The sequence below is a fragment of the Salvelinus alpinus genome, chromosome 7 (genome assembly GCF_045679555.1).
Source record: "Salvelinus alpinus chromosome 7, SLU_Salpinus.1, whole genome shotgun sequence".
Lineage (NCBI taxonomy): Eukaryota > Metazoa > Chordata > Actinopteri > Salmoniformes > Salmonidae > Salvelinus > Salvelinus alpinus.
The window spans coordinates 47,096,338-47,122,751 of NC_092092.1; the positions used below are offsets into that span (position 1 = coordinate 47,096,338).

A 26,414-nucleotide genomic window follows, 5' to 3' on the forward strand; every position below is an offset into this window, starting at 1 on the left:
AGTGACGTAACCGATTGAAATGCTATTAGCGCGTACCCGCTAACTAGCTAGCCATTTCACATCCGTTACACTCACCCCCCTTTCAACCTCCTCCTTTTCCGCAGCAACCAGTGATCCGGGTCACGGCACCAATGTAACAGTATAACTTTAGACCGTCCCCTCGCCCCGACATGGGCGCGAACCAGGGACCCTCTGCACACATCAACAACAGTCGCCCACGAAGCGTCGTTACCCATCGCTCCACAAAAGCCGCGGCCCTTGCAGAGCAAGGGGAAACCCTACTTCAGGTCTCAGAGCAAGTGACGTAACCGATTGAAATGCTATTAGCGCGTACCCGCTAACTAGCTAGCCATTTCACATCCGTTACACATGGCCTCCAACTGCTCTTAAACGTTAGTATAACCAAATGCATGCTTTTCAACCGTTTGCTGCCCGCACCCGCCCGCCCGACTAGCATCACCATCCTGGACGGTTCCGACCTAGAATATGTGGACAACTATAAATACCTAGGTGTCTGGCTAGACTGTAAATTCTCCTTCCAGACTCATATTAAACATCTCCAATCCAAAATCAAATCTAGAATCGGCTTTCTATTTCGCAACACGCCGCCAAACTTACCCTCGTAAAACTGACTATCCTACCGATCCTCGACTTCGGCGATGTCATCTACAAAATAGCGTCCAACACGCTACTCAGCAAACTGGATGCAGTCTATCACAGTGCCATCTGTTTTGTTACCAAATCACCTTATACCACCCACCACTGCGACCTGTATGCTCTAGTCGGCTGGACCTCGCTACATATTCGTCGCCAGACCCACTGGCTCCAGGTCATCCTAAAGTCTATGCTAGGTAAAGCTCCGCCTTATCTCAGTTCACTGGTCACGATAACAACACCCACCCGTAGCACACGTTCCAGCAGGTATATCTCACTGATCATCCCCAAAGCCAACACCTCATTTGGCCGCCTTTCCTTCCAGTTCTCTGCTGCCAGTGACTTGAACGAATTGCAAAAGTCGCTGAAGTTGGAGACTTTTATTTCCCTCACCAACTTTAAACATCAACTATCTGAGCAGCTAACCGATCGGTGCAGCTGTACATAGTCCATCTGTAAATAGCCCACCCAATCTACCTACCTCATCCCCATACTGTTTTTATTTTATTTACTTTTCTGCTCTTTTGCACACCAGTATCTCTACTTGCACATCATCATCTGCTCATTTATCACTCCAGTGTTAATCTGCTAAATTGTAATTATTCGCTCCTATGGCCTATTTATTGCCTACCTCCTCATGCCTTTTGCACACGCTGTATATAGACTTTCTTTTTTCTACTGTGTCATTGACTTGTTTATTGTGTTATTGGCTTGTTTATTGTTTACTCCATGTGTAACTCTGTGTTGTTGTCTGTGTCACACTGCTTTATCTTGGCCAGGTCGCCGTTGCAAATGAGAACTTGTTCTCAACTAGCCTACCTGGTTAAATAAAGGTGAAATAAAAATATATAAATATAAATACTGGCTCTAAATCCTCCTCCTGTTGTAATTCCTCCCCAGGTTTTGATTACCATATACTGGCTGGGCCGGGCTGCCAACAGCTGCACCTCCTACAACGGGCCCACACTTGACCTGAAGGAGTTCGAAGGCCTGCTGTCACAGATGCGAAAGGTACGTACAGGGAAGGACGTAAGGCTATGAGATGTCATAAACCCTGGGGTTTGTGGAGGCTCAGTCGCTTGTGTTCCAGTGCTAACAATGTTATGGTTGGCGGTCCAATTCCTCGAAGGGCTGTGTATTTTAGGTACTTTTTCGCAGTTGCTAAGTGACTGTACTATTAGGAATATTAGACGAGAAGGCACTGTCCAACCAAAGCATATGTTTTATTTTGCAGACATAAGGGTGTTATTATGCAAGCTCCCCTCGGGGCGCATTCATTGTTTCACAACTTCCTTTATCTCCTCTCCTCTCTTCCCCTCATCACGGAGTCATCCCTAGAAGAGAATGCTCTCTCTCAATCTCTCTCTATTTCTATCGCTCTCTCTCTCTCTCTCTCTCTCTCTCTCTCTCTCTCTCTCTCTCTCTCTCTCTCTCTCTCTCTCTCTCTCTGTCCAGTGATGATCTCAGGCCTTCCACTGGTTTTCCAGAACCAGTGGTGTAGAGTACTTAAGTAAAAATACTTTAATGTACTACTTAAGTGTTTTTTGGGGGGGGTATCTGTACTTTACTTTACTATTTATATTTTTTGACAACTTCTACTTTTACTCCACTACATTCCTAAAGAAAATAATGTCGTTTTTACTCCATAGGTTTTCACTGACACCCAAAAGTACTTGTTACATTTTGAACGGTTAGCAGGACAGGAAAATGTTTCAATTCACACACTTATCAAGAGAACATCCCTGGTCATCCCTACTGCCTCTGATCTAGCGGACTCACTGAACACAAATTATTTGTTTGTAAATGATGTCTGAGTGTTGGAGTGTGCTGCTGGCTATCTGTACATTTATTAAAAAAACTAGAAAATTGTGCCATGTGGTTTGCTTAATATAAGGAATTTGAAATGATTTATACTTTTGCTTTTACTTTTGATACTTAAGTATATTTGAGCAATTACATTTACTTTTGATACTTAAGTATATTTAAAACCAAAAACTTTTTGACATTCAATCAAGTAATATTTTACTGGGTGACTTTTACTTGAGTCATTTTCTATTAAGGTATCTTTACCTGCACTCAAGTATGAAAATTGAGTACTTTTTCCACCACTGTCCAGAACCAGTGTCAGTCAGGCCTATTGGAACCTGGACTTTGGCTTTTGACAGACATTGAGGGACAGACAGGGACGTAGCTGTAGCTACCGGTCCCCCCATTCAGAGCATGATGTCACTCCTCTGCCATTTATTCCATCCCAGCAATTTGACATCCCCATCTGCTATTCTCTTAAAATGAGAAAGGACCAATAAGCCTAGAATGCTTTCCCAGATGTCCTTATAATCCACCACAACAGGGCTACGTCTCCACTTAACAAAAGATAACGACAGTGACTTAACGTGAGAGAGAAATTCAATATATTTATTAAATAATGTTGTACGCAATACAGGAGATGTAGTGATATGTGTTAGCTGCTGTAGTGGTGAAAGGCTCAAATGATGTAAACTTAATGTTGATGTAGACAAATAGTCATTTAACTTGACAAATGACACTCAGTCAATAGATCAGTTGAATCTCCTGTCTGAAAATAAAGTATGATCGTTTTTTTACCTGAAAAGGACCAATGTGTCCTCTACAGGTTAGTTAGGCTCTCTGAAGGCTAGTCAGTTCAATGGTCACCAGACACATTCCTAAAGTAGGGCTCTAGGTGTATTGGTGCTGGGCTGGAACAAAAGCCTGCACACCCTTTAGCTCCAGGACCACTGCTGTTGTCTGAGCTCACTCAGGTTTCAGCTTGGGGCCACAGGACTGATCTGACCAATAAGTAAGACCCCCCCCCCCTCAGAGTTGCCACTCAAAGCTAGCCATTGTACCCAAAATACCCACAACCCCTCCCCCCACACTCATCACAAGGTCAGACAAATAGGACCCCAGCATCCTCCTTCACTCAGGATCTGGCACAGAGAGAGAGGAAGAGAAAGGGGGAGTAAATTGGAGGGGGAAAGGGTTGAAGTGGAAGTAGGGAAGAGGGAGGGAGGGGGAAGGGGGAAGGGAAAGAAACTGAAAGGGATAGTGGGAGGAAGGGAGGGAGACTCTGCATGTAGAATTCTGCAAAAATAATGCATGCAGAGCAGAATTAGGCTGATAACCGCTGATTATCAAAATCCAGAAAAGAGACGTTAAATTCTACAACCATCTAAAAGGGAAGCGATTCCCAAACCTTTCATAACCACTCCATCACCTACAGAGAGATTAACCTAGAGAAGAGTCCCCTAAGCAAGCTGGTCCTGGGGCTCTATTCACAAACACAAACAGACCCCACAGAGCCCCAGGACAGCAACAGCAACACAATTAGACCCAACCAAATCATGAGAAAACGAAAAGATAATTACTTGACACATTGGAAAGAATTAACCAAAAAACAGAGCAAACTAGAATGCTATTTGGCCCGAAACAGAGAGAACATGGTGGCAGAATACCTGACCACTGTGACTGACCCAAAATTAAGGAAAGCTTTGACTATGTCCAGACTCAGTGAGCATAGCCTTGCTATTAAGAGAGCCCACAGTTGGGAGACCTGGCTCTAAAGAGAAGACAGGCTATGTGCACACTGCCCACAAAACAAGACGGAAACTGAGCTGCACTTCCTAACCTCCTTCCAAATGTATGACCATATTAGAGACACATATTTCCCTCAGATTACACAGACCCACAAATAATTTGAAAATAAGTCCAATTTTGATGAACTCCCATATCTATTGGGTGAAATACACGTGTGCCATCACAACAGCGAGATGTGTGACATGTTGCCACAAGAAAATGGCAACCAGTGAAGAACAAACACCACTGTAAATACTACAGCCCATATTTATGTTTATTTATTTTCCCTTTTTGTACTTTAACTATTTGCACATCGTTATAACACTGTACATAGCCATAATATGACATTTTAAATGTCTCTATTCCTTTGAAACCTTTGTGAGCTTAATGTTTACAGTTCATTTTGTATTGTTTATTTCACTATTTCACTTGCTTGGGCAATGTAAACATATGTTTCCCATGCCAATAAAGCCCTTTGAATTGAATTGAATTGAGAGGGGCTGAAGGAGGGAAAGAGACAGAAAGAGCGAGGGGAAGAGAGGGAGTAGGAGAGAGGGGTAAAGTAAGGCGATAGAGAGGGGGGGGTAAAGAGGGGGTAGGTGGCTGCCAGGAGGGGGAATGGGAGGGAAGAGAAACAAGGCAAGACCAGGAGGTTCCTCAGGCAGGCAGGAAGGAAAAGCTTTTTCTCAACCCTGGATACCAAGGAGGCCACAGACCAGAATACACTGCTGCAGCTTATAGACGCACAGAGAGAGACAGAAGTAGAACATCTATTCAAATCGGAGAGAGGGAGAGGAAGTGAATGGAATTGTCCAGGTTGGAGGAATCATGGTGAGTGATGGATCCGGATTGGATGGGATATTGGGATAATCTCAACACAAAAAAATGTACATTGACGTGATGGATGTTTTTTTTTGTGTGTGTGCATTTGTGTGTGTGTGTGTGTGTGTGTGTTAGGAGGCGGAGGAAACGGAGAGCCCCCAACGCAGCATACGGGACAGCGGCTACATTGACAGCTGGGACTCGGAGCGCAGCGACTCGCTCTCCCCACCTCGCCACGGCCGAGAGGACTCCTTCGACAGCCTGGACTCGTTCGGGTCACGCTCCAGACAGACGCCCTCGCCGGACGTGCTGGTCACCCGTGGCATCGGCAGTGATGGTAGGACGCTAGACGCCCGGACAGGTCACACCACACATGCTTTTACTGTCACATACTTTCTGGTGCTACCTGGGTCATATTCACGAGAAACGAAACAGACAAAAATGGACCGAGATGGGGAGGGGCTACCTGAACTTCATTTTTCTTGTAAAATATGTTCTGTTGCTAAAGGTTTTGCTACGGTGTGAACTAATGAATATGACCCTGTTGTGTTATAGTGGCTTTCCGCTTGCATAGCTGTAACTATTTTGTTCATGTATCGTCATAGCACATAGTGACTTACCTCATCCTCTACCAATGTTTTACTTTGTGCACTTTAATGATGCATGGCAGCCATTTTGCACATACGGTATCATTGGGGAAGGTCACCATCAGCTGACGTGAAACTAGCTGTCCCTATCTGCTCTTTTCAACCTCTCCCTGTCTCGTATCAATGAAATCATCTGGCAGGGTGTCTTCTAGCTCAGCCCAGCTCTGCTATTGACATCTGTGCAAATGCGGTTTGGTGTTGCGGCTGACTGTTTGGAGTTGTTGCCATGGGTTACATCTCTTTGAAGGCCCTCTTGAAGAGACATGTGTTGAGAGGGAGAGAGAACATTGAAATCAGGCGGCAGCCTTGACTGATGGGTTGCAACATATTTCAGGGGAGTCGTGTTTTACATGGCATCTCATCTGTTCCAGTCTGAGTGGTGTTGCACACGATGATGATACCTGAGACTGATACCTATTAGTCACTGTGGGTGTGAGTGTTTCTGCCTGTCATATAGGGGCACACTTAATCTTGTGCCTATATTTTTATGCACAAGCATGCACACACAAACACACCATTAATGATTGATATAGTTCTACAGTCCTGCAGCACACTCGGGCTAACTGGAGCTGAGCTGAGCGCCGTACTCAGATTATTGCACGGTGTGCTTTTTCCGTAAAGCTTTTTTGAAATCTGACACAGCGGATGCATTAAGGAGAAGTTTATCACTTGTATCTTTTATCAATGTTTATTATGAGTATTTCTGGAAATTAATGTGGCTCTCTGCAAAATCACCGGATGTTTTGGAGGCAAAACATTACTGAACATAACGTGCCAATGTAAACTAAGATTTTTGGATATAAATATGAACTTTATCGAGCAAAACATATATGTATTGTGTAACATGAAGTCCTATGAGTGTCATCTGATGAAGATCATCAAAGGTTAGTGATTCATTTTATCTCTATTTCTGCTTTTTGTGACTCCTCTCTTTGGCTTGAAAAATGGCTGTGTTTTTCTGTGACTAGGTACTGACCTAACATAGTCAGATGGTGTGCTTTCGTCGTAAAGCCTTTTTGAAATCGGACAATGTGGTGGGATTAACAACAAATTTATCTTTAAAATGATGTAAAATACTTGATAATACTAAAATACTTAAAATGATGTAAAAGTATGTTTGAGGAATTTTAATTATGAGATCTGTTTGAATTTGGCGCCCTGCACTTTCACTGGCTGTTGTCAAGTCGATCCCGTTAACGGGATCTCAGCCGATCTCAGCCGTAAGAAGTTAAAAGGCCAAACAAAAGTAATTCGATAATCAACAATGAACACGGTTACATGCACACAATAATACAATTATTGTGGATAGCCAGATTAATTAATAGTTTGTTTAAAACGTTTACATGCTTTGCATATAGAACAATTTCCCTAATAATCCTGTTTACATGGACACATCTGAAAGCAGGTTAGCTGATGGGACTTTTGATAAATGCACAAAACCGGCAATCAAATAAGCGTTTTACCACAGTGGACTGTAATGTCTGCTCCCAACTCACACTCTCAAACACGTAGATCCCCTGAACGCAGCTCACGTTCCAGCCCAATTTCCAGCTCACACTCTCAAACACATAGATCCTCTGAATGTAGCTCACTCTCCAGAATCCATTCACCTGAATTCTGATCACCTGTTCACACACCTGTATGTCATGATCACACACAATTTAGTTCAGTTCTTTGCACCCCATAATTGTGAGGTATTGTTTGTTTTGTGGCACACTTCTATTCAGAGCCCTGTTTTTCCCGTATTAGTCCTCCTGTGTATCATAGTTTTGGCCTTTCTCACTAACGACGCCTTTTTGCCTATTCCCTGCCTGTACTTTTGCCTATCGGATTTCCTGTCACCAACCTCTTGCCTGATCTCGCGGACTACGTTACTAGCCTTTTCCCTGCCTGTACTGTTGCCTTTTTGGATCCCTGTGTTTGACTTTCTGCCTGCCCCTGGACCCAGCTACCTGCCTCCTCCTGTGGTCCTTTACAAATTAACACCTGCTGCGCCCTGCGCTTGAAACCAGCTCTCTGTCTTCCATCGTATTACAGTGACCGTGTTATTTTTTAGAAGACTATTTGATTCTGAGTTGTTTATAAGATGCATATTTCAATTTTTTCCGAACTCACTTCACTCGCGCATTAGAGGGAGGCTTTTGGCACATGCCCATATCAAATACACCGTTGGAACGCTGATTAAGCTGTTTGCATGTCCTAATAATTTCAAAGATTGCTCATAAAACCAGGTGTTTTAATCTGCATATGCTAACTTCGATTTTGACCTTACGCCAATTAAGATAAGCAGAGTAAGGCGTTTACATGACTAATGCCATACTCAGCCTTCTGCCATAATCAGTTTAATATCGGTTTATGAATTATGTAAACGTGCTCACTGTGGTGTACCTTGAACCAAATAGTCTAACAAATGGAAAAACTCCTATAAAAGCAAAGGAAAAAGACTAGATTTTTTGGGGGTCTTTATGAAGACTTCCTCTATATCAAATATCATCTAACTTTATTAGAGAGACAATATTTTATGAATATATAGTTATTCAAAGATATCTTCACTTTTTCAGTCTCTGTTTTGTCATTTACCAAGAAAGTAATCTATGGGGCCAGTAGAGACATCAATGGTTCAGATTTGTTACAAAAGCCACTGCCAATTTGAGTTAACTTCAGCCAACAATAACCAAAAAACTAGGGGTGTGATACGGATAAGCTCACCATATTCAAAAGAAGCCAAATCAGCTCGAAGTAACTTCAAATCAAGCCTTCGATTTGGTCATGGAATAGCTCAAGTTAGCAGTGGCTTTTGAAACTAAACTAAACTATGGATGACAGTCTCTCTTGCCCCCATAGACTTCTATCGGGGTACATGGATAACTGGAAGTCTAAGAACAGGAGCTACACAGGTATTTATCTGAAGGAGGAGATTGGCTGATTCGTGTGATTTAGGCTCCATTTTGTGATGACATTGGTCTGACACATTGGTCTGACAAGCACCTTTAATTAGGGCTTTGATTGATAACCACTTTTTAGGAATGGTGAGAGCCAGAGGCAGATGTGGCAGACCTTTACAATGCTGAAGTAGCCTACAGTAAATTCCTCTAAAAAGCACGTTCTGTATTGTATTACTGCCTTATTAAAACTTCTTATGGCTGACATCCCGTTAACGGGATCTATATGACAACAGCCAGTGAAAGTGCAGGGCGCCAAATTCAAACAACAGAAATCTCATAATTAAAATTCCTCAAACATACAAGTATCTAATACCATTTTAAATGTAATCTTGTTGTTAATCCCACCAAAGTGTCCGATTTCAAATAGGCTTTTCAGCGAAAGCACCACAAACGATTATGTTAGGTCACCGCAGAATCACAGACAAACACAGTCATTTTTCCAGCCAAAGACAGGAGTCACAAAAAGCAGAAATAGAGATAAAATGAATCACTAACCTTTGATGATCTTCATCAGATGACACTCATAGGACTTCATGTTACACAATACATATATGTTTTGTTCGATTAAGTTCATATTTATATCCAAAAACCTCAGTTTACATTGGCGCCATGTTCAGAAATGCCTCCAAAATATTCTGAGAAATTGCAGAGAGCCACGTCAAATAACATAAATACTCATCATGAACTTTGATGAAAGATACATGTTTTACATAGAATTAAAGATACACTTGTTCTTAATGCAACCGCTGTGTCAGATTTCAAAAAGCTTTACGGCAAAACACAATATTCAATAATCTGAAAAGAGCGTTCAGCCACAAAAGCAAGCCATACAGTTACCCGCCAAATTGTGCAGTCAACAAAACTCATAAAAAGCATTATAAATCTTCACTTACCTTTACTGATCTTCGTCGGAATGCACTCCCAAGACTCCCACTTCCACAAGAAATGTTCGTTTTGTGTAATGTCCATCATTTATGTCCAAATAGCTATTTCTGTTAGCGTGTTTGGTCAACAAATCAAACGTCAGGAAGCGCGTTCACTAAAAGCTGACAAAATGTCCAAAAGTTCCGTAACAGTCAGTAGAAACATGTCAAACGATGTATTGAATCAATCTTTAGAATGTTTTTAACATAAATCTTGAATAACGTTCCAACCGGAGAATTACATTGACTTCAGATGAGCGATGGAACAGAGCTCCCTCTCATGTGAACGCGCATGGTTAGAGCATGGTCAGGTCATGGCAGACCTGACTAATTCCCCTCTCGTTCGGCCCCCCTTCACAGTAGAGGCATCAGACAAGGTTCTACAGACTGTTGACATTTAGTGCAAACTCATCCATATCTCGCTGTGAATTGAATAGGATCTTGGTTGAAAATCGACCAACCTCAGAATTCCTACTTCCTGTTTGGATTTTTTCTCAGGTTTTTGCCTGCCATATGAGTTCTGTTATACTCACAGACATCATTCAAACAGTTTTAGAAACTTCAGAGTGTTTTCTATCCAATACGAATAATAATATGCATATATTAGCAACTGGGACTGAGGAGCAGGCAGTTTACTATGGGCACCTCTGTGCACCTTTCATCCAAGCTACTCAATACTGCCCCTGCAGCCATAAGAAGTTAACACATATTTGTTTTAAGATAGCGACAACATGGACCATTTTATTCTCTATTTTAGGACACTTGGGGGTATCCGAAAAGAATGTGTAAAAATTATTTGATGACATTTTTTAATCTGGCCTTAGAAATACCATAACAATAAAATATGTCAAATCGGATCATGCCAAAGTTCTGTCCGAATGAGAATGCTAGAGGGATTTAAAATGCATCAGAGAGGTGTTGAAAGGTTCAGGAAAGCAGAAGGAAGATCATCGGGATCATTGTGAATGTCATCTTTCTTAGAGCAGGGACATCAATTCATTACACCCGAGTCATTATGTGCTGTTTTGTCACAGTCCCTTCTAACGAGTCCTGCGTGACTTGTGGGCATTGTAGAGGGCAACTGAAAACACATATATGTTCCTGAGAGGCTTAGCTTTCAGGAATGGGGTCATTGTAGCTAATGGCCCAAACCGTTCAAACGCTAGAGCCAAATTCATAGGATGAAAACAAATTCAACATGTCTCACCGGCTTTAGAAAACCATTGGTTGCAAACAGCCTGACCGCCGTCTCAAAGGCGGCCACATGGTCCTGAAACACACCTGTAATTGCTATACTGGTACCATAGTAGCAAACAGCTTGCTACTGAGGACCATCTTCTGTATAGCAGTTGCAACATTACATCTATCAATGTCATCCCAACAGAGGAACTTGCTCCATCAAACACAACAGAAGAAAAATATATGATATGAATGTTTTATGTATTTTCCAGGCATGGATAGAGAAGCCAAGAAAACTCTTAGGCCCTGTATTTTAAAGCCCGGTGATTGATTGTCCTACCAGGGCATTTTAGAAACCTGATTGTTCAAGGGGGACTGAGCCAAGAGTGAGGCCTAACCGTAACCGCACCATCCTGTCCAGAGTGACTCTAGCCTGCTTTCATCTTTTAATATACATATGTGCACACAAACACACGCAGACATTTTTTGAGCTGCCAGTCCATCTTTGACCTTTGCAGCTCAGTTATGTTTCAGGTTTTTATTGCCATGTGCACTAGTACAGTGGAACACCTTTCTTGCTTGCTTTTTCCAAACAACGCAGTACTCTATATCAGTCGGTTGTACTATAACAAATAAAATAAAAAGTCAAGCGGAGCAGAAACATACAAGAAATCGAAATAAGAAGAACACGAAAAAGTAAGTAAGCTATATGTAGGGTCAGATCCAGGGTCAGTAGCTATATACAGTGTCAGTTACAGGGTCAGTTACAGGGTCAGTAGCTATATACAGGGTCAGTTACAGGGTCAGTAGCTATATACAGGGTCAGTTACAGGGTCAGTAGCTATATACAGGGTCAGGTCCAGGGTCAGTAGCTATATACAGGGTCAGTTCCAGGGTCAGTAGTTATATACAGGGTCAGTTCCAGGGTCAGTAGCTATATACAGGGTCAGGTCCAGGGTCAGCAGCTATATACAGGGTCAGTTCCAGGGTCAGTAGCTATATACAGGGTCAGTTCCAGGGTCAGTGCCAACACCATATTTACACTGGAGTGGTAGGGTTAAATATGTATAGGGGTAAGGTGATTAGGCATCAGGATATACAGTATGATAAACAGAGTAGCAGCAGCGTATATTGTGTGTGCGTGTGTGTGCGTGTGTGTGCATGTGTGTGTGTGTGTGTGTGTGTGTGTGTGTGTGTGTGTGTGTGTGTGTGTGTGTGTGTGTGTGTGTGTGTGTGTGTGTGTGTGTGTGTGTGTGTGTGTGTGTGTGTGTGTGTGTGTCTGTAAAATGTGCATAGAGAAAAAAATGAATTTTTTGTTACCTCTTTATCAGTCTTATTGCTTGGGGATAGAAGCTGTTCAGTAGCCTGTTGGTGTCAGACTTGATGCTCCGGTACCGCTTGCTATGCGGAAGCAGAGAGAACAGTCTATGGCTTGGGTGTCTTTTGTGCGATTACCGGCCTTCCTTTCCCACCACCTGATATAGAGATCTTCGATGACAGGGAACTCGGTCCCAGTGATGTACTGGGCTGTCCGTACCACCCTCTGCAGCGCCATGTGATTGAGGGCGGTGCAGTTGCCATACCAAGCAGTGATGCAGCCAGTCAAGATGCTCTCAATGGTGCAGCTGTATAACATTTTGAGGATTTGAGGGCCCATTCCAAAACTTTTCAGCCTCTGGAGGGGGAAGAGGCACTGTCGCTTGTCACCTAAAACCCTCACAAACCTTTACAGATGCACAATTGAAAGCATCCTGTCGGGCTGTATCACCGCCTGGTATGGCAACTGCACTACCCACAACTGCTGGGCTCTCCAGAGGGTCTGCACAATGCATCACCGGGGGCAAACTACCTGCCCTCCAGGACACCTACAGCACCTGCTGTCACAGAAAGGCCAAAAAGATCATCAAGGACAACAACCACCCGAGCCACTGCCTGTTCACCCCACTATCATCCAGAAGGTGCATCAAACCTGGGCCGAGAGACTGAAAAACAGCTTCTGTCTCAAGGCCATCAGACTGTTAAATAGCCATCACTAGCACAGAGAGGCTGCTGCCTATATACACATACACATTGGCCACTTTAATAAATGGAACACTAGTCACTTTAATAATGTCACTTTAATAATGTTTACATATCTTGCATTACTAATCTCACATGTATATACTGTATTCTATACTATTCTACTGTATTTTAGTCTATGCCGCTCTGACATTGCTCGTCCATATATTTATATATTCTTAATTCCTTTCCTTTGCTTAGATTTGTGTGTATTGGGTATATGTTGTGAAATTGTTAGATATTACTTGTTAGTTAATGCTGCACTGTTGGAACTAAAAGCACAAACATTTCATTATAACATCTGCTAAACACATGTATGTGATTTGATTTTTAAGTCCTTAGTGATTTGGACACCGAGGAACTTAAAGCTCTCGACCCGCTCCACTGTAGCCCCGTTGATGTGGATGGGGGCCTGTTTCCTGTAGTCCATGATGAGCTCCTTGGTCTTACTGGCATTGAGGGAGAGGTTGTTGTTCTGGCACCACACTGCCAGGTCACTGAGCTCCTCCCTGTAGGCTGTCTCATCATCGCCGGTGATCAGGCCTACCATCGTCGTGTCGTCAACAAACTTAATGATGGTGTTGGAGTCGTGCGTGGCCACACAGTCCTGGGTGAACAGGGAGTACAGGATGGGACTAAGCACAGATCCCCTGTGGGGCCCACGTGTTGTGGGTCAGCATGGCATAGGTAATGTTGCCTACCCTCACCACCTGGGGTCGGCACGTTGGAAAGTCCAGGATCCAGTTGCAGAGGGAGGTGTTCAGTCCCAGGGTCCCATGCTTGGTGACAAGCTTGGAGGGGACTATGGTGATGAACAGTGAGCTGTATAGTCAATGAACAGCATTCTCACTACGCTCTATTTCTCTCAAAAAAATGTACGCACTTATTGCTGGGCCAAACAACTATCTGTTTTTCACTGTATTTAGGTATGGGTGGCCACACGTGTATGTTTTCATGTTTTCATTTTGGATGGTGCTAGTGCATGTCCTTCCATTACCAGACAATGGATGCAAACGTCCATATTCCAATGCGTCCAGCATGTTTGCAAATGTCGCATGTTACATATGATGCCGTGAGAAAAGTCTAATGTCGGAAACAACTGTAAAGAATGTTTACGGACTGCGTCGAAGACACGAATGGAGTCTGGATTATAGCTTGGCTGAATCGGAAGGTGTTTTGTAATGTCATGCCAGTCATAGAAAGACGTTGAGTAGTACCACAGTGTATTGCAGCGCAACCGCTTAACTTTTAATGGAGGCTTGTAAAAGGTTATGACGTTCGTCACCGAATGTACGTTTTTGGCTGACATTCTGAAATGCAACACATGGGACGAGGCCAAGCTTCCTGTCTAGGGCCAGGGTGTGTTATTGTTTGGGAGGAACTGGAAGTGTGGAGGAAAAGGTTGTGTCTATGGGTGAAAGTGCTTAGAGCTGGAGAGGTTGATGTTTGGTTTGCTATTGGTTTGTAGGGAAAGTTGGGCGGTTGATGTTTGGTTTGCTATTGGTTTGTAGGGAAAGTTGGGCGGTTGATGTTTGGTTTGCTATTGGTTTGTAGGGAAAGTTAGGTGGTTGATGTTTGGTTTGCTATTGGTTTGTAGGGAAAGTTGGGCGGTTGATGTTTGCTTTGCTATTGTTGTTGCGAAAGGCTGATTGGTTGATATTGAGTTTGTAGGGAAGCATTGAGAAGTAGATGTTTGGTTTGCTATTGGATTGTAATAAAATGCTAAGTAGTTGGTGTTTGTTTGCTATTGGTTTATAGGGAAACATTGATTGATTGATGCTGAGTTTTCTATGTAGGTAAACATTGAGTGGTTTTAGTGAAATGAATTAAGTGAGGCCAGCTGTACATTAAAATAGGTTTCACTATCCATGCCACGGTGCCTCATGTCCAGACCATCTCTAGCCCTTGGCTCATCTAACTCTGACTCTAGAACAGTTCCTGGAGGCCCACACACTAGATCTGAGAACAGCTGAGCAGACCAGAGATCAGCCAATGATACAAGGTTTGATTACACCAAGAAGAAAAGCTCCAAATGATCACTGTTTACATAAAATAGCTACACCAAACTAGTTTTTCATGGTCCAAGGCGTTCTTATGCTGCTACCGCCATTCAGCTCTCACACTCACTCTGGAAGTTCACTTAGTCCATCCCGAAAATAATTAGAGGACACAGGATTTTAATTTAATCTTCAAAAGGAATCTGATATCGACAGCCCTCTTTTGTTAGAGTTATGTAGATCAGCACACATTGTGGATAAATATACATCTTTGTGTTACTGTACTCTATCCCTATTCTAGTCTTCCCTTCCCTATTATTTTCTTCCCTCTTCTCTTCCCTCTCTTTTCTGCTAAAGCCGCTCCATCCACAGTCAGCAACTATGGAACTGAATACAGTGAGTTATGTGATGTCATTGAAATGTGTTTTATTTGTAATCACGTGGCAAGGAACTTCACAGACACACAGCAGTGCTTTAACATGTGTGGAACCATGATATCATACACACAGAATGGAGGGAGAGGTTGGGGGATTTTTTGCACGGGGGGGGGCTTTCATGGTTGAGGAGCAGCTCTCGGTGAACTGTGCGGGGATCTTGGATGGTCGGGGGCCTGGCGGTTGGGAGCTTGGCCTGGAGGCCCATAGGTCACTGGTTCGGGTCCCAGTTTTGACTTGGTGGGAGGTCTGTCGACGTGCCCTTGGGCGGGGTGCTTGACCCTGGTTGCTCCTGTAGGTCGCTCTGGATGGGAGTCTGCTAGATGACTGAATGTAATGTAAATGTTGAGCGTCTTCACTGCAGGAAGATTCTATATTTTAATATTCAATAAAACAATATATTTTTTGTTGTTGAAATACCTAGTTATTTTGTTGCTTTAACAGACATTTCTGAAGATATTTTTTTATATTTATGGGATTAGTGATGCATTTACGAAGTTCCTCAAGTTCTTTTTGTTTTTCCTCTAACATATTTTGTATCTCTATAGTATCGTTTTTATGGCTATCTACCTGTACTATTAGTTCATGGATTTCCCTTGTTAGTCTTGTCTCTTTAGCCAGAAACTGCTTTCTTATTATTGATGAAATGAATGACCTCTGAAGGTACATTTTAAAGGTATCCCAAACATTAAGGGGTTTTGCTGAACCTATATTATACTGGAAGAATTCAGTTATAAATTATTTTATCTTAGTTAAAAATAAGTTGTCCTCAAGTAAACTTTGATTAAATATCCAATATCTCCGCCCACGTGGAAAATCTATAAGAGTTATGTGAATGCCAATTAGATGATGATCCGATCGCATTCTGTGTCCTATTAAAACTTTTTTAACCTTTGATTCAAGAGAGAAAGAGACAAGAACGTAGTCAAGACGACTAGCTTGATTAAGTCTCTTCCATGTATATCTCACTAGGTTGGGATTTTTTAGTCTCCAAATATCCACTATTTCTAATGTGTCCATAATATTTGTGATTTCCTTAAGGGCACGGTGACGATAATTTGTAGAGTGATTACCTTTACAGTCCATTGAGGTACTTAACACTGTGTTATAGTCTCCTACCATAATGATTTGATCATTTGTTGCCTGTAAGTTCAATAAATTGGTATAAATGTTTTCGAAGAAGTATGGATCATCCTGATTTGGACAATATAGATTAATGAGCCAAATCTCTTTTTCATCCACTTTCATATTCAAAAGGGTCCACCTTCCTTGCAAATCATTCCTGGTTATTTGCACATTCAGATCAACATTTTTGTTAATAATATCATCACACCTTTTGAGTTCCTTTGTCCATGACAGAAAATTATTTCACCACCCCATTCCTTTTTCCATGCAACTTCTAAGAATGTAGAGTCAGTTTCCTGTAAACAGTATATGTTATATTCCTTTTCTTTTAGCCATGTAAAGACTGATCTTCTTTTTTTATAATCTGATAAACCATTACAATTATAACTAGCTATACTTATTTCACCCCTTACCATAACTAGATACTATTCTCAGGCTAAATTGACCATAATTCGTGCTTGTAAAGTTACTGCCATCAGAGGTATTTTGACGGTCAATATTAGAGCTTCTGATATTTAGAATTCAAGAAATAGGTTCTAGCAATATTTGTTTTATTCCCTTGCCTGTTTGCTTGTGAGCGAAGGCGACAGATGTTAGAAAATTGAGACAAGATATTATGTGTGTCGTAAATCTGAGTACGTTGATGTGTATGCTATTGGATGTGATTTAGTGAGAGTGTGTACGATGTCTGTATAAGAGTAGGACTATAATGTGTGCTGTCCAAATAAATAATATCTCTGCTAATTTGAATGGTTGAGTGTCTGTGTGTAACATGTAGTGTGTATAGGCTTAATATTCATGATGATAATTGTAATCCAAATCGTATCACCATTATAGTTGCACCATAATTACCTTTAACATCATTGAAAAACACATCCCAGCATTTCCATAGCAATTGACGTTTCACATGATCATGAGAGACCTTGCATTACTCGGGAGACGGCTTCTCTACAGTACAAATGTATTCCGTACAATATGTTATTATTCCCCAACGCCCCTATTCTTATATCTTCCCCTTGCTTGTTGTAAACATATATAAACTTGTAGACAAATACATAAAAAAAGATAGACAAACAATAAACACATTAAATTATAAAACAGTTCTCGACAATAGAGAGGAAGAGAAGAGAAGAGAAGAGAAAAGAGAGAAAAAGAGAGTGAGAGAAGAGAGCGAGATCAGGTGTTGTGTGTAAGTCCGTATGTGTAAGCGAGCATGTAATTGAGTACATGTATGTTCATATCCACCTCATAGTTTTCAAATATTTTTACAGTTCCCATACTTTCTTTTTTTCGTAACCTGAAGTCCCTGTAGAATTTAGTACAGCCATGGTGTTATGGAGCTGTCTCCTCAAACTTAGATTTGTCTGTCCATAACACTTTTTTACAATCAAATCAAATCAATCTTACACTGTCCGGTGTCTGTGTTATTTTGCCCATCTTAATCTTTTCTTTTTATTGGCCAGTCTGAGATATGTTTTTTTCTTTGCAACTCTGCCTAGAAGGCCAGCATCCCGGAGTCGACTCTTTACTGTTGACGTTGAGACTGGTGTTTTGCGGGTACTATTTAATGAAGCTGCAAGTTGAGGACTTGTGAGGCGTCTGTTTCTCAAACTAGACACTCTAATGTACTTGTCATCTTGCTCAGTTGTGCACTGGGGCCTCCCACTTCTCTTTCTATTCTGGTTAGAGTGAGTTTGCGCAGTTCTGTGAAGGGAGTAGTACACAGTGTTGTACGAGATCTTCCGTTTCTTGGCAATTTCTCGCATGGAATAGCCTTCATTTCTCAGAACAAGAATAGACTGACAAGTTTCAGAAGAAAGTTATTTGTTTCTGGACATTTTGAGTCTCTAATCGAACCCACAAATGCTGATGCTCCAGATACTCAACTAGTCTAAGGAAGGACAGTTGTATTGCTTCTTTAATCAGGACAACAGTTCTCAACTGGGCTAACATAATTGCACAATGGTTTTCTAATGATCAATTAGTCTTTTAAAATGATAATTTTGGATTAGCTAACACAACGTGCCATTGGAACACAGGAGTGATGGTTGCTGATAATGGGCCTCTGTACGCCTATGTAGATATTCCATAAAAAAATCTGCCATTTCAAGCTACAATAGTCATTTACAACATTAACAATGTCTACACTGTATTTCTGATCAATTTGATGTTATTTTAATGGACAAAAAAATTGCTTTTCTTTCAAAAACAAGAAAATCTCTAAGTGACTCCAAACTTTTGAAAGGTAGTGTAAGTTCAAGGGATTTTAATGCCTGAGATGGGAAAACAGTTTTTCCGTATGCTAGACATATTCTCCATGCAATTGAAAAAAATGATATTTTAAAGTTAATTTCTTAAAAGTTTGCTTGTCCAAAATGCACACATAATGACCCTGATACACACAAACACACACACACACTCACACCAACACGTGCTTTAGTATTAACATATGTGATCCCATGGTATCATACAGAAAGATATAGAAACACAGGAACCTACAGTATTGAGATTCGGTATGGCATTGACACATGGTCCAAGATTTCTCATACAGGTCTTTACAGTAGTGATGTACCGATATGACATTTTTGGCCGATACCGATATTCGATATTTTCCTTGCCAAAAAAACACGATACCGATATTAAAACTGTTAGCGGCTTTTTAAGCATTCTAGTACAGTTAAATAATTTAACACACACACATGGACGCAGTGGTCTAAGGCACTATATCTCAGTGTAAGAGGCGTCACTACAGCCCTTGGTTTGAAACCAGGCTGTATCACATCCGGCCGTGATTGGGAGTCCCATAGGGCAGCGCACAATTGGCCCAGCGTCGTCCGGGTTTGGCCGGGGTAGGCCGTCATTGTAAATAAGAATTTGTTCTTAAACAAATTTGTGGTGCGAAAGCACCACAAACGATTATGTTAGGTCACCGCCAAGTCACAGAAAAACACAGCCATTTTTCCAAGCCAAAGACATGAGCCACAAAAAGCAGAAATAGAGATAACATTAATCACTAACCTTTGATGATCTTCATCAGATGACACTCATAGGACTTCATGTTACACAATACATGTATGTTTTGTTCGGTAAAGTTCCTATTTATATAAAAAAGATCTCAGTATACATTGGCGAGTTATGTTCAGTAGTTCCAAAAACACCTGGAACCAAAAAGGTCCAAGTGAACTGGTTGACTCTAGAAGATTCAGTCTCAGCAACAGTGAATGTGACAGAGTGTCTCTGGTACTGTGCTCTTTAGGGAAGGGGGGGATACTAGGAACACATGTGGTGAACATCTTGGGGAGGAATTTACGTGGTGGAGCAGGGGGAAGACCTTGAGGGATGTGCTTCAGCATGACCAGGTGACCAAGCTGATATTGTTGCAAACATTTTCATCAAATGCATTCTTTTCAACCGTGGGGTGCAATCAAGTGCCGTTGAGTTCGCGAAATAGTAACTCTTAAAGATGATTGATATTGTATGTGCTGTCTAATGCCCTTCAAATACTGGTATTCCAACAATTTTCGGTTGATTTATGGTTGCAAGAGCAATGCTAAAGTATCTACCTTAGCCCATAAAAAGTTTACTGTACATTTTGTTTGAGAAAACCCGGTAAGGTGCATAGGTGGTTAAAAAGTTACTTCACTGCTAGACAGGCAAGTCCCATTATCATCTAGGCCATGTCCTGGGGGACTCCTGAATGTTCTTTCAATCTGATTCTTGTGGTTTATTTCCTTTTATACAGTCGATGGCTATTTCAGACTCAGAGCTCTTAAAGGGACCATCGAGAAGATGTCTTGCTGTTCAATTGTCCATTTTATTGAGGATATATAACCCTTAGGATGTTTCTAGCTTACCTGTACACTACTTTCAGTAACATCTATCCAATTTCAGAGGTCAGTGATTGGATAGCTTAATTGAAATGAAAACCAATGAAAGTGGCCCGATTGTGAAACACTAGCTAGGTTTCCATCCAATTTGAGACAGATTATAATTGTTTTTTAATTCACTACGTGATGACGTAGTGCACATAAAAAAACACTTTTGCGCTAAAGTTATCATGTACCGAATAAAAAACATAAATTCAATGTGTTTCCATTGCATTTTCCATTCTACCAAGGGTTTTGTTGCGATAAATGGCCTTCTCCAAACAACAGTTAGCTGATTAAGTTGACAGGTTAGGTGAGATGGATAAGAGCAAGATCATTCTTATTTGTTAATTGGCAGCGTGATCATCATGTGACTAGCACACAAATCAAGACCCTCAATATTTATTGGAATGTACTTTCACCACCCTGTGATGTTCATCATACTTTATTTAATCTGTAGCCTAATAAACGGTGCGTGCTTTTTCAAGTCATAGTCGGACGACAACACAACATGACTGCAAATTTACCTCGACATGGTTAATCTATCAACAAATGCACATGAAATAGTTTCCACCGCAATTTGTCGCATAATTCATTTTACCGACACGGTAAGATACTACCATGTCAAACGGACAAATTGCCTATCAACATTTGTGAAATTGTACAGACACTTCCTGTTTCCATCATAGCTGTTGTGTTTTTTGTTGTTGTTGACAGTATGACTTTACCCGCATAAAAACTGTTTATGGAAAAATGGTTACTGATGTACAATTTTTAAATCCTAAGCAGTTATTTCTCTTTTTGTTTTCTGTTTTGTCTCTCTCTCCCCCCTCTTTCTCTCTCATTTCTCTTTTTTTCTATCTCTTTCTTTCTCTTTCTTTCTTTCTCTCTCTCTCTCGCTTGCTCTCACAGGGGGTGGGCCAAGGTTTCATGGTGGTTTTAAGCAAATGAGAAGGTCTCAATATAGACGGATCAAAAGTCAAAGTCTCTCCCTCTCTTGCACCCATCAGGCCGCGGCAGCGACTCAGAGTCCGATGTCGGACCCCACGGGGGCAGGAAGCTGCCGGACGTGCGCAAGGATGACATGCTGGCACGGCGGACCTCGGTGAGCGAGCCCAGAGTGATGGTGCCCTTCAACCAGTACCTGCCCAACAAGAGCAATGCCAGTGGCTACGTGCCCACACCGCTGCGCCGGAAGAGGGGCGACCGTGAGGGTCGGGAGGAGGACGGTGGCAGAGGGGGCGGGGGCGGCCGCAAGAGCTGGAGTACCGCCACCTCGCCCATAGGAAGCAATAGACCCTTCAGGTGAGCATTAGTGATGCAGTTGTAGTAGTGGTAGAAGTGATAGATTGAATGTTGTGGTGGTAGTAGGCTCTGCCCCAATATCCACAAGCAATGTATTGGATTCTAAGTGGAATGCTAGTATGGATATTGGATCATAGCCATGGTGTAATTTGTTAAATGTGTTGTTGGCATTCTTTCCTCCATGGAAACTTTTACTGACCTGTATCACCTGCTACACTTTGACAGGACAATATAGACAAACCCAAGCCAATAGATAGTGTGAGGGGTTATTTCAATAGCAGTAGAAGGTCATCACTGTATATGCTGGTTATAAATATTTGTCATACAGTATATTGAGAAAGTATTGTTCACTAAAGTGATAACCGTTTTCAATCAATCCAAACGTCAGCCCAAAATGTTCACGCTAACAGCACTTTCTTTGGTACCATCGAGACAAAGCAAACTCGCTTATTCTTTCTTTTCTAGACGTGTCTAGCTTCTATACGTATCACCGATATGTTGTTTCTTCCACCAGCCCTGACACAGCACTTTAAAAACAGCTACCTCCGGCCAATTTTCCTTCATATTTTAATTCCCCCATTGCACAAGGGAGACTGGGAATGTCCTGTCTGATGTGGAACACGCATGTTTAAGAGAAGGAAAAATATAATAGAAAGTGTACAGTGGTGGCATGAAGGGATGGGCTGATGGAGACCAGATGTGTGTTTTGATTGGCCGAGACTGAAGCACTGAGAGAAAAGCCAGCAACTGGCGAGGCATTTGCTATCCAGACACAAATAGGTGACTACTAAAATGCGTGACCGATTTTTGCTGCTATATGACTCGGTTGAGTGTTGGTGGAAACTGATGTCAAAACAGAGTATTGAGGTTTTCATGAAACAAAAATATGTCTTGTTCCACTCATCTTGTAATATTTCAGTAGATGGCAAAAATGATGTGTGTGTGTATGCACACGTTTTTGTGTGTGCGTGCACTTATGTGCATAAGCTTGCATTGTGCACACACATGTACAGTCAAACATTTGGACACACCTACTCTTTCAAAGGATTTTTCTTTATTTTGACTATTTTCTACATTGTAGGATAATAGTGAAGACATCAACTATGAAATAACACATATGGAATTATGTAGTAACCAAAAAAGTGTTAAACAAATCTAAATATATTTTAGATTTTAGATTCTTCAAAGTAGCCACCGTTTGCCTTGATGACAGCTTTGCACACTCTTGGCATTCTCTCAATCAGCTTGATGAGGTAGTCAAGTCACCTGGAATGCATTTCAATTAACAGGTGTGCCTTGTTAAAAGTTAATTTGTGGAATTTATTTCCTTCTTAATGCGTTTGAGCCAATCAGTTGTGTTGTGACAAGGTACGGTTAGTATACAGAAGAACCCTATTTGGTAAAAGACCAAGTCCATATTATGGCAAGAACAGAACAAATAAGCAAAGAGAAACGACAGTCCCTCATTACTTTAAGACATGAAGGTCAATCAATCCGAAACATTTCAAGAATTTTGTAAGTTTCTTCAAGTGCAGTCGCAAAAACCATCAAGGGCTATGATGAAACTGGCTCGCATGAGGACCGTCACAGGAAAGGAAGACCCAGAGTTACCTCTGCTGCAGAGGATACATTCATTAGAGTTACCAGCCTCAGAAATTGCAGCCAAAATAAATGCTTCACAGAGTTCAAGTAACAGACACATCTCAACATCAACTGTTCAGAGGATACTGCGGGAATCAGGCCTTCATGGTCAAATTGCTGCAAAGATCCACCACTAAAGGACAGCAATAATAAGAAGATACTTGCATGGGCCAAGAAACACGAGCAATGGACATTATTCCGGTGGATATCTGTCCTTTGGACTGATGAGTCCAAATTTGAGATTTTGGGTTCCAACCGCCTTGACTTTGAGACGCAGAGTAGGTGAACGGATGATCTCTGCATGTGTGGTTCCCACCGTGAAGCATGGAGGAGGTGTGATGGCGTGGGGGTGCTTTGCTGGTGACACTGTTAGTGATTTATTTAGAATTCAAGGCACACTTAACCAGCATGGCTACCACAGCACTCTGCAGTGATACGCCATCCCATCTGGTTTGTGCTTAGTGGGACTATCATTTGTTTTTTAACAGGACAGTGACCCAACACATCTCGAGGCTGTGTAAGGGCTATTTGACCAAGAAGTAGAGTGATGGAGTGCTGCATCAGATGACCTGGCCTCCACAATCATCTGACCTCAACCCAATTGAGATGGTTTGGGATGAGTTGGACCGCAGAGTGAAGGAAAAGCAGCCAACAAGTGCTCAGCACCAAGTGCTCAGCTCCTTCAGCACTGTTGGAAAAGCATTGCAGGTGAAGCTGGTTGAGAGAATGCCAAGAGTGTACAAAGCTGTCATCAAGGCAAAGGGTGGCTGTTTTAAAGAATCTGAAATATAAAATATATTTTGATTTGTTTACCACTTTTTTGGTTACACCATTATTCCATATGTGTTATTTCATAGTTTTGATGTCTTCACTATTATTCTACAATGTAGAAAACAGTAAAAATAAATAAAAACCCTTGATTGAGTAGGTGTGTCCAAACTTTTGACTGGTATTGTACGTACGTGTGTGTGTATGTGTGTGCGTGTGCATGTGTGTGTCTATTTATTTACGCTAGACATCACCTACTAAATTGGGCCTTTGCTCCTGTATCTGACCTTGTTGACATGGCTTGGTTTGATATTAATCTCATTAGTTTAAACCTGACTTTTGCCATAACACCTACACACCACTCTCACACCGATGATACAGGATTCTCAATAAGGAGGAGGGATGACGGGCTTCGAGCCCAGATTCATTCAGCAGAAATCAGCTTTCCTCTACATGTGTTTGTGTGTCTTTCTGTGCAAGGCTGTAATTGGAAAGAGTTAAACCTGTCAGTGGAAGTGAATAAGGCACGTGTGTGTGTGCGTGTGCGTGCGTGTGCGTGTGTGGGTGCACATAAGTCTAAACCTGCATGTGGGTGTGCAAGGGTAGGTCCTAAGGTCATACCATACCTATCTGAGTACGTCCATGAGTACTGTATGTGTGCATTTGTCAGTGTATTTTTCTGTGAGTATGTATTTGTGCTTGTGCTTGCATGACATCATGAGATTGGCCTGAGCTTCTTTCTGAGGTCATCGGGTCCCTGACTGACCAATACTGACCAGTACATTATCCTTCGTTCAGCTTGTTCTGCTTTTCAGTGACTGTTCAAATGATTTGAGATAGTGTCATTATCATGTGTGATGTTTTTTTTTCTTTCTTTGCTCCTCCTCTTTTTCCCCTTCCACCGTGCATGTTTCCATTGGTGTGTTGTGGTTTCTATTTACTACTCCCATTGCCATTGTCCATATGACCACTCTGTGACTGGGTTTTGTGGTAACGGTTGTGTGTTTAACGTATGTGTTGTGGCTTTGGTTTGTGCTGTGTTGTGTCGTACCACCTGTGTCGTGGTTGCATGTTGGTGTTGTTGGGATTGCCCCTTGCGTGCGTGTGCGTGTGCGTGTGCGTGTGCGTGTGTGTGTGTGTGTGTGTGTGTATAACAGTCCGACTGAACTCCCCACCCTAGAAGTACCCCCAGTTATAGCCGCTATAGAGCCGCCATCCCCCGAGCCCCAAGCCCAACCCCTTCCTAAACCACAGAATCAGTCAGAAGAAGAACACAGGAACAAGGAAGAAGAGAAGGAGGAAAAAATGGAGGGGAGGAAAGAGGAGGAAGGGAAGCTGACTCCTGCATGCACATGGAGGCAGGAGTGGAAGGAGAGGGAGGAGGAATATGAAGGTCACCCCTACAACTCCCCTCAACGCTCACAGACCCCCACACTCACCCACGGGGAGACGGCTATACAACTGACTGGGACTGCTGAGCAAAGGTGCCAATCACAGTATGTCCTAACCCCTGAAGCCTAAACCCTACCCCTTGTCCCAACCCAACAACCCCCAGGCAAAAGTGTTTCCATTTAATAACCCCTCACTCCAAAAATCCCCAGACAAGAGACTTTCCCGTAAAGTCGCTACTGGCTCATCAAGCCACGGTTCCAATGACCCCAACTTAATTAAACCTTTGCCCCAATCTTAGAATGTTTTTCCTGTAAGGTGTGTTGAACCAAGGTGCCCATTTTTAAAGCTTACACTGTTTTGGTGATGACACCTTTAAACATGCCCATGCAGACACTTAAAAGTCTTTTGCAGACAACTATTTACACAAACTCCGAGGGATTCAGTAAACCGTTTCGTAAGAGTTTAACTTTGCCTGTTATTTTTTGACACAGACATGACTGATGCTCATTTGGGCCCATTTGTGAGTTGAATTTGGATCCACCCAATGGATATGTCTGCTTTCTCTGGCCTCAATGATATCTGAAAACCTGGCTTGTCACTATTTTGGCTGATTAACGACACTCTAAAGTGGAAATATGACTTGTGTATAGGGCATGTTCCAAGTCTGTGTCTTAAATGGCATCCTTTTTCTGATATAGTGCAGTACAAGGCTCTGGTCAAAAGTAGTGCACTATATAGGGGATATGGTGCCATTTAGAACACACAAAAATAGTTATTCTGGGGATGTCCGAGGAGCTTTCCAAACATAAGCTTTGCTGTGGTGCATTGCTTTTGTTGGTGTTGGACACACATCTGCCCTCTCGTTCCATGTGAAAACCAAGCCCAGACGTTTGGGGTTTCGGTGTTTGCCAGGAGTCTGCTGCTTGCGATGTTTGTGGTCTTCTTTATTTTGGATGAGTCTCCCTATGTGTTTCTGGCAGATGTATTGACATACACTACCGGTCAAAGGTTTTAGAACACCTACTCATTCAAGGGTTTTTCTTTTTTTTCTATTTTCTACATTG

The 26,414-nt window shown here is 42.0% G+C and overlaps 1 protein-coding gene across 12 annotated transcripts in view; it reads left to right on the forward strand.

Moving 5' to 3' along the window:
- LOC139581093 (LIM and calponin homology domains-containing protein 1-like) overlaps positions 1-26,414 on the forward strand; it is a 166,704-nt gene that overhangs the window by 108,731 nt on the left and 31,559 nt on the right. For all 12 annotated transcript variants that reach the window (XM_071410482.1, XM_071410484.1, XM_071410480.1 and 9 more), the window contains 3 exons: positions 1,555-1,665; positions 5,206-5,407; positions 21,255-21,549. In XM_071410482.1, the coding sequence (XP_071266583.1) occupies positions 1,555-1,665; positions 5,206-5,407; positions 21,255-21,549 (608 nt within the window). The remainder of the gene's footprint in view (positions 1-1,554; positions 1,666-5,205; positions 5,408-21,254; positions 21,550-26,414) is intronic.